The 11910-nt window shown below is 35.9% G+C and overlaps 1 protein-coding gene across 1 annotated transcript; it reads left to right on the top strand.

Moving 5' to 3' along the window:
• Positions 1 to 247: 247 nt before the first annotated feature.
• Positions 248 to 11429, top strand: LOC307161311 (uncharacterized protein; the record flags this gene model as incomplete). Its single annotated transcript, XM_079875938.1, has 13 exons — positions 248 to 523; positions 2644 to 2697; positions 7552 to 7663; positions 7916 to 8041; positions 9011 to 9097; positions 9298 to 9354; positions 9758 to 9832; positions 9935 to 9997; positions 10100 to 10165; positions 10382 to 10476; positions 10722 to 10881; positions 11110 to 11201; positions 11290 to 11429. The coding sequence occupies 13 exons, from the start codon at positions 248 to 250 to the stop codon at positions 11365 to 11367; spliced, it is 1341 nt and encodes a 446-aa protein (XP_079732064.1). The 3' UTR covers positions 11368 to 11429.
• Between the last annotated feature and the right edge of the window lie 481 nt (positions 11430 to 11910).

The raw sequence follows: 11910 nt of genomic DNA, 5'->3' as shown, positions 1-11910 counted from the left end.
TGATATTCTAGCAAAAAAGAAGACACAGCTGAATGATTTACTGCAGGTTAAAACACAAGGAGCTTTGGTCAGATCGCGATTCCAAAAATTAAATCATATGGATGCTCCCTCCAGTTTCTTTTTCAGTTTGGAAAGGAAAAATGGACAGAGCAGAGTTATCCATGCTCTACGTTCAGAGTCTGGTAAGCTTTTGTCTAATCCTAAAGAAATTAGAAAGAGAGCAATCAGTTTTTATGAAAAACTGTACATGAATGAACTCGGAGCAGAATATGAGAGGGAGGATGCCTTTTTTGATGATCTACCTCAATTATCAGAAGAAGACAATGCAAAGATCTCAGGTGCTCTTGGAAGAGCTGAGTTGTTTAAAGCACTTCAAGGAATGGAGTCAGGAAAAGCTCCAGGAGTTGATGGTCTACCAATTGAGTGGTATAAGACCTTCTGGGCTGTCCTGGAAGAGGATGTGTTAGAGGTGTTAAATGAAAGCCTGGCTGAGGGCCGGCTTCCTCAAAGCTGCCGGAGAGCAGTATTAACCCTCTTGCCCAAGAAAGGCGACCTCACTGATATAAGATGCTGGCGTCCCATATCTCTGCTTTGTAGTGAGTATAAATTGCTCTCTAAAATTCTGGCAAATCGATTAGCAGAAGTAATGGATATCAAACTTATTGTGTCCCTGGCAGAACGATAATTGATAATATTTCGTTGGTTCGTGATATGTTAGAGGTCTCCAAGATGCTTAATTTGGATTGTGGCTTAATCTCTTTAGACCAAGAAAAAGCTTTTGATCGTGTGGAACATTGTTACCTTTGGAAAGTTTTAAAATCATTTGGCTTTTGCCCAAAGTTTATCGATCTCATAAAGGTTCTTTATTGTGATATTGAGAGTCTTATTAAAATCAATGGTGGTTTATGTGCTCCTGTTAAAGTGAATAGAGGTGTTTGACAGGGATGCTCATTATCTGGAATGCTTTATTCCTTAGCAATTGAGCCCCTTTTACAGCAATTTAGAGCTCAGTTAAAAGGTGTATGTTTGCCAAATTGCAAAGATAATTTTATTTTATCAGCCTATGCTGATGATGTCCTCATAATGATTAATGATCAAGATGATATTGAAAAATTATTGAAGATATTATCCGATTTTAAGAAGTTATCATCTGCAAATGTAAACTGGGAAAAAGTGAAACTCTTTTATTAGGTAAATGGTTGAGAGGAAAGCCAAAGTTACCAGAAGGTCTTTTTTGGGGAAGAACAGGTCTTAAATATTTAGGTGTTTTTTTGGGAGACGATTCTACCTTACAGATGAATTGGGAAAATGTTGTAGAAAAAATTAAAGGTCGCTTAGAAAGATGGAAATTTCTGACTCCAGCAATGTCGTATAGGGGTCGTATCCTAATAATTAATAACTTGGTTGCGTCCTCTTTATGGCATAAATTTGCATGTATTGATCCCCCCTCTCTTTTATTGAAGAAAGTTCAAGCCATCTTAGTTGATTTTTTTTGGGACAATATACATTGGATTCCTCAAAGTTTGCTCTTTCTATCTAAAGAAGAAGGGGGTCAAGGTTTGGTACATCTGCAGAGCAGAGTGGCAACTTTTCGGCTTCAGCGTATTCAGAAACTGTTGGTTAGTTCTTCTGATGTGAAGTGGTGTGCTGTTGCCCATGTCATTCTACGCAAGTTCAAAGGTCTAGGATTGGACAAAAATCTTTTCCTCGTGAATTCTTCGGACATAGACGTTTCTGGACTACCAATTTTCTATAGGAACATTTTTAAAGTCTGGAATCTTTTTCACTTCAAGCGAACAGAGGATCTACAATCACTTCATTGGTTATTGGAGGAGCCCTTAATATATGGTACACGAATGGATTTGTCTAGAAATGGTTTATTTCCAGGACTTAACAAAGCCCTTATTGATAACAGAATCCTAACCTTGGGCCTTTTATTGAAGGAAACAGACTGTGACCTAAAGAACAATGGTACAATTGCTCAAAAGTTGGGCTTCAAGTCTGTTCGCATCATCAAATCAAACTTTATTTCTATTTCTATAGCACTTTACAGCAGCCACCAGGTGTCCAAAGTGCTTCACATAGTGCAAATATCGCAACATCCAACACAACACAACATTCAAAGAAAAAAAAGAAAAATATTAAAAGAAAACATGAAGCATAAATGTTACACAGCTACTGCATATCAAAAGCCTTTTTAAACAAATAAGTTTTAAGTTTTGCTTTAAAAAAGACAACATCTGTTATAGTACGCATGTCAGGTGGGAGCTTGTTCCAAAGTTTAGGGCCAGCTACAGCAAAGGCCCTATCGCCCCACTTTGTATACCTCGACTTAGGAACCTGTAAAATTCGTTGATCCGAAGACCGCAGCCGCCGATTTTGTCCACCCAAAGTTAAAAGCTCAGATAAGTACTCGGGGGCTAACCCATTCAGAGCTTTAAAAACAAACAATAAAATCTTAAAATCAATTCTAAAACTGTCACATGCCTGTCCTGTCTCGTGTAGCACATGTGGTGTTTGTGTTCCTGTCATTGTTTTGACCCCACCCTCCTTGTTATCTTATTATTGGTTTCATTTGCCCCACCTGTTGTTCCTCATTACCTGCCTGATTTGTCCCTTTTATAAGTTCCTTTGTGTTTGCAGTCTGTGTCGGATCGTTGTCTTGTACACGTCTCCCGTTTCCCCGTGACCCGTTTGGTATGTTCATTTTTGAAGTTGTTGTTTGGTATTTTGTAATGTTTTCCCCCTCGTGGGTGTTTGTTTTACGTTGTTCTTTTGTTTATTAAAACCCCTTTCCTCTGCACTTGAGTTTTCCTTGTTTTCTTAGTTTTCCGTGACAAAAACGCACTGGAAGCCAGTGCAGAGTAAATAAAACTGGAGTAATATGTGCTCTTCTAGGTGTACTTGTTAAAAAGCGTGCAGCAGCATTTTGTACAAGTTGCAGGCGTGAAAGGGATGTTTGACTCAGACCGACAAAAAGAGCATTGCAATAATCAAGCCTCGAACTAATAAAGGCATGCACTGCTTTTTCCAAATCGCAGCTGCTAAGAAAAGGCTTTACTTTACTCAACAGACGGAGTTGGAAAAAAACCATTTTCACCACATTGCTAATCTGTTTTTCAAATTTCATGCTGCAGTCGAAAGTCACGCCCAGATTTCTCACAGATTGCATGCAGAGGCAAGCGGCAAGCCACACACGGCGCCATCTTCATTTCAAACCGTCATCACAAAGCATCACAAAGCTTTTATCAAAATGGAAATCTACACTTGAACCAACTGAATTAACTCTGTTGTCTAGGTTCCGAGATGGGCTTATCGAACCCAATCCAGTGGATCCTTTTCCAAATTTAGGTTTTGCTGTGAATGTGGAAAATTTGAGTTTTTTTGGAGTCTTGCAGTCCTGTGTATATTGATTTTTTTATCCTGTGTTGGAAAAAAATTATATAAATATTGTGTGTTTAGTTTTAACAAAAAGATGTTGGATGGGAAAGTTGACACCCCGTGGCGTACTGTTTTCAATTTGAGTGCAGATATAAAACCTCAGTGGAGGTCACTCTATAAACCACCATTGATAATGAAAACTGGAGATTTGCAATGGAAAATCCTTTATGGAGCCATTGCGGTTAATTCCTTTGTATCTGTTATAAACCCTGAAAGTAGTGACAAATGTCCTTTTTGTAATGAAAGAGAAACTGTCTTCCATGCTTTTGCAAAGTGTTACAGGTTAAAACCTCTATTTTTGTCATTAAGCAATATTTTTGAAAGATGTGGTGAAACCTTTTCTGTGGAATTGTTTATTTTTGGTTTTAAATATGCTAGAGAGAAAAGATTTCATTGTCAGTTGTTGAATTTTATCATAGGCAAGGCTAAACTAGCAATTTATCTGAGTAGAAAGAAAAAAATTGAAGATAATGTAGAACAAAATGTAGTTGAGCTTCTTTTTAATATGGTACAGGCAAGAATCTTGATTGATTTTAACTATTATAAATTTGTTGATGATCTCGATACCTTTGTTAATATTTGGTGTTGCAATAGTGCCCTGTGTTGTCTGTTTGAAAATGAAGTAGTATTTTTCTTTTTGTGAACTTTATGATCTGATTGATAAATGTTTATGATTGTAATTTAATTCTTGAAAAGTGTATTAAAGTTTTTGTAAAATTCAAAAAAAAAATCTCTCTCTCTCTCTCTCTCTCTCTCTCTCTCTCTCTCACATTGATTTTTCAACAGATCCAAATAGAGACTAACATGAACAGGGTCGGATCCGTTTTTCTTTTTTACTTTGCCTCATAGCTTGTATTTTTGATACTTTTTTAATAAAGCAACTCAAATAGATGTACATATACAATTATGCAAAGAAACAACCAGGCCTATAACAAATTCTTGAAAAGAGCAAAAAGATTCCAAGAAAGCACTGAGTCTGTCCAAAAAGATACAGAATGTATAGCATCAGATGTACAGTCTCCTAAGAGATTATTTACTCTCCAATTGCCAGAGCAACAATGTGTGTCAATGGCAGATTGTGAATCAGGTGATTCAGAATTAACTGATTCTGATGACATATCTGAGACCAGCAGTGATGAAAACGAACCTTCTACCTCTCACAGTCCTTGTCTTAGTGACAGTCTTGCTCAGTGGACCAGTGAATTCCAAATTAAGCATAATGCAGTTGATTCGCTGTTAAAGATTTTGAGGAAAAATGGGCATCCAGAGCTTCCCAAAACAACAAGAACTTTGCTTGAGACTTGTGAAAGTGTAAATTTGCAGCTCAAATCTGGCATGAAATACATCCACCTTGATTGCAAAGAACAACTCTTGAAGCACTTGAAAATGTATCCCCACAGTGTTTTAAGCAAGCTTAAGGAATTAGACCTTTCTTTGAACGTTGATGGTTTGCCTCTCTTTAAAAGTAGCAGTCTGTCACTGTGGCCTGTTCTGTGTCAAATTAATTTGTCTCCTTACTCAGTTTTCCCATTTGCTTTGTGCTGTGGGACCTCAAAGCCTTGTAATCTTGAATTTCTGGATGACGTTGTCAGGGATCTCTGTAATTTGATGGAAAATGAGTTGGAATTTGGAAACGAAAAAATCAAAGTGACTTTACGCTTTGTGAACTGTGACGCTCCCGCCAAGGCTTTGGTGAAAAGAATCAAACAGTTTTCAGGGTATTATGGCTGTGATAAGTGTACACAAAAAGGTTTGTGGGATGGCCATCGAGTAATCTATCCTGCTGTCAGTAACCTAAATCTCAGAACAGATAGGTCATTTAGAGAGAAGACGCAGGAGGAACACCACCACCTTTCAGACGTATCTCCATTTTGCCAACTTCCTATTGATATGATTAAGCAGTTCCCTGTTGATTACATGCATCAATGTTGTAAATTAGTTATCTTGTGGTTGCGTGGTCCAAAGGGGATTAGATTGTCTTCTGGTCAGATAAAGGAAGTCAGTGAAAGATTTGTGGCACTTCGACCATCCATCCCTACTGTGTTTGCTAGAAAGCCACGTGGCCTCGAGGAAATTGATCGGTGGAAGGCAACAGAACTGCGCCAGTTTGCTCTCTATACTGGGAAAATTGTGCTAAATGGTGTCATACCTGGCAGATTGTATGACCACTTCATGCTTTTTAGTGTGGCACTATCTATTCTTGTCAGTCCTGTCCTTGCCAAGAAATATAACATGTATGCTGAAGAACTGCTGATATTTTTTGTAAAACAAGGTGAACTACTGTATGGCAGTGAATTTTTGGTGTATAACGTTCACTAAATAGTACACCTTGCATCTGATGCTAAGTGCTATGGCAGTCTTGATGAGTGCAGTGCCTTCAGATTTGAGAGCTACTTGCACCAGCTTAAAAGGTTGGTTCGTTCTGGCAGAAATCCTCTTTCACAAATTGTCAAACGGCTTGGTGAGATGGACAGACAGGTAAAAGAACCACCAAAACTGACTACCACTCTCAGAACTCAGAGACCAGACGACATTTTTGCTCTTAGTGATGTGGAATGCTGTGAGGTAGTTTCATTACAGTTGGCAGAGGGACAGCATGAGAGCGTGCTTTGTCGCGTCTATGACCACCTGGAGCCACTGTTTATGGAGCCTTGTGATTCCAGGCTTGTTGGAGTTTATAAAGGCCACATTAACCACACAAAAATGAAGAAGCTGTCTTTAGAGTTGCTAGTCAGAAAGGCATTTGTGGTAGAGGATAACGGCAAAGTAATTTTTCTTACGGTTTTACATTCAGCTGGACACTGTAATCAACTCTATATAAGAAAATATAAATAAATAAGAACTTTATTTATTTACATTGTTAACAGTGCAATGTCTGCAGTGTTCTCTCGCTTTCTAACGTCAATGTAGGTTTTGGCGGCTTTGTCCCAGTGTTGAATCTCCTGAACAGGTTCTGGGCCAGCGAAGGATGACACAAGTGTCACCGCCCTGTTGTCGTACCATTTGACAGCACAGATGTTGTTTCCCCTCCACTCTGTGGTCAAAGCTTCCTCTGCCCTTCTTCTTCAAGCTCTTCACATGTAAAGATTACAGTTGGGTAGATGCACTTGCCTGGCTGTTCCCACATAATGGATTCCTTGCTCAAGGAGCTTCACTACCAGTGGAACGGAGGTGAAGTAGTTGTCTGCCTAGATCTTGTTGTGTTGACCCTTTGGAAATGTGGAGGCAAGCTTCATTACAACACCTGTAAAACTGGCATTTAATACGTTTGCCTGGTCACAAATTTTGTAAATATGTTTGTAAATATGTAGATTAAATATGTGAAGGAAAACCTTCTGTGAAAAGGAATTTTGGATTTTTGTTTTAATTTAGTTTGACATCAGTTCTTCACTAGCTTTTGGACTAAATGAAGAAAAATGTACAATGTGACATGCCTATCCTGCCTTATGTTTTGTCTTGCATGTTTTATACTTTCACAAGTCTACCTTACCTTTATTGTATTATAAAAAATTTTGGTCTGTATCCTCTTCATAATCTGAATATAAGACGTCTATCAAAATTATGGTAAGTGTTCACTTGCCAGCTTACTTTCATGTTATTTGTTTTTAAGTTATTAAGTTTTTATGTGTGTGCCTTTTAGGTCACAGAGGACTGCTTTTCAATTATAAAATTTGAACAGGACAACACTGTGGAAACAGTGCCTTCAATATGGCTGGAAAAAACACAAGAGGTAGTAACTGATTGTTGACTTTTGATAATGTCTTATGCTGGGTTCTCAAAGTTTATGTTCAAAGCATTTTAGGAATGGTGTCTCCAAATCAGTACAAGTCTAAAATGAGGGGCATCATGCAATCTATTGGAAGATTCCTCTCTGCATAAAACATAGACTTGGCAACACCAAAACAGTTATAGAATCTTGTAGTACACAAATCTACGCTTGCTTAATTTTTTACATTGTAAGTTGTATTATTTTTTCTTTATACATGAAAGCTCATGTGTAACAATGAGATTTGTACAATAATTTTTAAAGCAAACCTTTTTGTATTTGATGGTAAATTGTAATTTTGCATTTGAGTCTTTAATGTTAGGCATCTTTTTCTTTTATGGCAGGCTGTTTTCTGCTATTGGCCACGCAAAAATGTGTCAGTAAAAGTAAAGAAAGGAACAATCCCAGACAAGGAAACCTGGTCACGATACAGGGTGTCTGTTCTTGGATATGCAGGTATGTATTTTAGCATATGATGTTATGTAGGATAAATCTGAATGAGAAAAAAGTGTAAGCACATACTTATTAGCAGATGCTTTGAACTGAATTCATGATTATACACAGTCTTCACAGAGAGGTGTAGTGCCTTGCTGAGAGACACTATGATGCCGTCTGTGGGGATCAAACCATCAAAACTGTTTGAGGGCAGAACATGGGTCACTTGATTTCTTTTTTCATAACATAATACTGTACATATTTTCATAACAGAGAGTTATGCTGAAGGAAAGCGAAAAGTTCAGCATGCCATGTATTCATCAAATTTGGAGAGTGAAGACGAGCCTGCTCGAAGACTTATCTGTAAACCCACACGTTATAGAGAGGATGTTGATAATGGTAAGTTTAATAACTTGACAAGAAAAGAGTGTTGTCATTGCAAAAAGCCTGCTGTTGTTTCTTTTAATATATATATATATATATATATATATATATATATATATATATATATATATATATATATATATAATAATATATATATATATATAATAATAATATATATATATATATACAGTGCAATGCATAAGTGAATACACCCATGCTAAAGTTGACTAAAAAGAGGAATAAAAAATCATATTTTGGAAATTGAACTTAATGCCTTAATTTAAAAAATTAGGAAAAATCCAACCTTTAAGGACACCAATTTTCTTTGTGAATGAATAATGTATCGTAAATAAATAAATGTTCTTCCTTAAAATACAGGGTGCATAAGTTTGGACACCCCTATGTTAAATTCCCATAGAGGCAGGCAGATTTTTATTTTTAAGAATTAAAAAAAAAAAAATTTAGGATACTATGCATCCTGATAAAGTTCCCTTGGCCTTTGGTATTAAAATAGCCCCACATCATCACATAGCCTTCACCATACCTAGAGATTGGCATGGGGTACTTTCCATAAGATCATCTCTCAATGCAAATCAAACTAGCTTTTAGGCTAACTGAAATAAAACCATGCCAATCTCTAGGTATGGTGAAGGCTATGTGATGATGTGGGGCTATTTTAATTCCAAAGGCCAAGGGAACTTTATCAGGATGCATAGTATCCTAAAAAAAAAAAAAAAAAAAAAAACTTAAAAATAAAAATCTGCCTGCATCTATGGGAATTTAACATAGGGGTGTACTCACTTATGCACCATGTATTTTAAGGAAGAACATTTATTTATTTACGATACATTATTTATTCACAAAGAAAATTATGGGTGTATTCACTTATGCATTGCACTATATATATATATATATATATATATATATATATATATATATATATATATATATATATATATTATTACTATTTATTTATTTTCTTAGAAGATGATGATGAAGATGGTGAACTGATTAAAAAGAAAAAAACTGAGGAATTTTCAAGGACACAATTGATTCCAAGCAGACCTTCCTGTGAGTAATGTTTTTACAATGGTTATTTTTTTGCTATTGATATTAAATAATTAAGAGAACAGCACATGTTCTTGTGCACAAAGATTACATTATATGCATGTAAACTGGTTAAATGGGCTGGCATTGTAATTAGTAGTCATATTTTAATCAGTTTTTATGTGACTTATCAAGTGACTGGCTACCCTTAATTTTTTTTCTAGTTATTCCATCTGCAGAATATTTTTCAGAGCCCAAGACAATGGAGTCAAGTAAGACAGGTCAGTCTTTTAATTATAAATGAGGAAATAATACCTTGAAGCTAAAGAAAGTACATTCTAGTACATTACTGTCGCTCAGTTGGTAGAGCGTGGCATGGCATGACCAATGCCAAAGTTCTTGAGTAGGATTTAGCAAACACAAGAGTTCCCAATACGTGTTATTGGTGAGTAAAGTACAAATGTCAGTGGGCTGATTCTTGATAGTTAGCCTAACTTGAATGTTGCTGATTGATTTGTATTATCCCTTGGCTCTAACTGGAAACCAGATATTTAAAAGAAAATTGAGAAATAATAATAATCTGTCTTCACTACAGAATGGTAATAGTAATTTAACATATAATAAAGCCTACACAATCAGCAGTACTGGTATATATTTTCATTAATATTTTTGCTTTGCTTAAAGTAGACTTATCATTGAGCAGTCCTGCCTTAAACATCAGCAACAGTTTGAAGGAAGTGATAGAGAGTCATGGCCAAGGTAAGCATAAAAAACTGCTCTCAGGGTAGTGTTCCAATGGGTCATGTTTTACTTGCATGTATTTGCATATGTATATTCTAAATGATGCCTTGGGTTTAACAGGAAATCTAATTCAAAGCACTACTGACAACCAGCCATTGGTCACAACCCAACAAGACTGTGATGGTAATTATTTTATTAGGCCTGCATAATTAAAATGTGCTGGTGTAATTTATAATTTACTTATTTATTATTATTATAATCATATTAATTATTATTATTTTAAAGCCGTGTTTTGCCTGAGCAGTCCATCTGAAGACCACAGCACAGAGAGGACATCGGTGGCAAGTCAAGGTAAGTGTGCACCAAATGGAAAAAAACTTTTGGTTCTAACAGTATGGCATTCATTACATAAACAGAGTAATTTTATGTTGTCTATGTGATTAATGAAGTGTTTGATAGAGTCATCAAAGTTTGAGCGGACTGTACTTCTTCGTCTGAATCAAATCGATGAGAGACTCCAAAACATTGAAAGCCTTCTAAGGACTAACATGTGTTCTGAAACACCAGAAGGACAAGAGTTTCTTGAAAAACCCTGTAACACACCAAAGGAACTGGAAGATTTGTGCACCATGTTAAAGGATCCAGACTACAAAAAGAGAGCGGTTAGTATTTCATGATTGTTAAGAGTTTGCACTTGGAACACAGTGTCATATGCATTGTTGTAACTTCAGCTGTGTGTGTGGTTGGTGAGGTGGAGTGGTGTAGTGGGCTAAGCACAGGACAACAAACCAAACACCAAAGCAACCCTAGGTTTTCCATATTATTTTATATAATTATGCACAAAGTTTTATCTTTCTTGGTTCAGATATTGCTGTGCAGCATAACATAGCATTACATTTATTTTCAGATCAATTGTCTGAGCCTCATGGGAGGTAACACACCTGGAGAGTCCGTCAGAAGAGTTTTGAGAAAACTGGGAACAAATTCTCTATGGGCCCAATACAGTTTAAAAGGCTGCAGAGGAAAGAAGAATTTCCAGGAACTGGAAATATGTAACGTGATCATCCGTGAGTTGTTTTTCAGTTGTTTCAAATTCCAAACATTTTATAGTAAGTCACTGAAGACAAACTCTATTTTCAGAGCAAGCTCGGCCAAATACTGTATATGAGGTATTGGGGAAATCAGCAGTGTATTGTACATACTGTATGCTTAAAGTCTTAATTAAGCTTAATGCTTAATTTATTGTAATTAACAGTAACATGTTTGGGCTTTGTGTATTTTCACTGTATTTTAAGATGCCTGTCGTCGAACACATCCTAAGGTGTTGGAGAAAGTAATTGAGGACTTAATTTCAGAAACACTGAAGTTTGCACTACACAGAGATAAGGTAAGGCTTTTGTAGTTGTAAAAATTAATAAAATAATGCTAATTGAACAGAATATACTGTATACTAATACTATGTTTTGTTTTTATAGATGCTACAATCTAAGGTGCCACTTCAGCCCGAAGCACAGCTTTCTGCAACAGAAGACACACAGAACACACTTAATTAGGTGTTTTTTTTATTTATTTATTTTACACAAAATGTATTTTGTTATGTTTTGAAATGTTTCAGTTTGTGGACATTATTTTCATTTAGATTTATGTTACAATACACTTATCCTTGGCAAAATGTAGACAAAAGAAAATAGGAATGAAAAGTATAAAATATATTAAAATATTCCAAAGTTTGTGTGTCTTGCAGTTTTTGGTGTTGACAATATAATTAGTAATGTTTTACCTAATGTTATGTTTTTGATACTTATGTTTATGAAGAAGTACCCAGGGCAATGTTTGGAGAATATTTGCATATTGATAAATTGGAAAATTGTAACGTTTAAAAAACATTCAGAAATAATGTTTTCAAAATGAGTGAATGGAATGTTCCTATAACGTTCACATACACCAAGAAAAACCTGGAGGTTTTAACATTAAATGAACATTCATTAATGATGTTTTCATAACGTTTTCAAAATGCTACAATGGAATGTTCCTATAACATTCGCAAACATACATTACAAAACTGGACGTTTTCAACGTTTAAAAAACATTCAGAA

This window comes from Squalius cephalus (assembly GCF_949319135.1).
Source record: "Squalius cephalus genome assembly, chromosome: 7".
Classification (NCBI taxonomy): domain Eukaryota; kingdom Metazoa; phylum Chordata; class Actinopteri; order Cypriniformes; family Leuciscidae; genus Squalius; species Squalius cephalus.
Note: the sequence above shows the minus strand (reverse complement) of the source record. Positions and strands in the feature narration are given on the sequence as shown.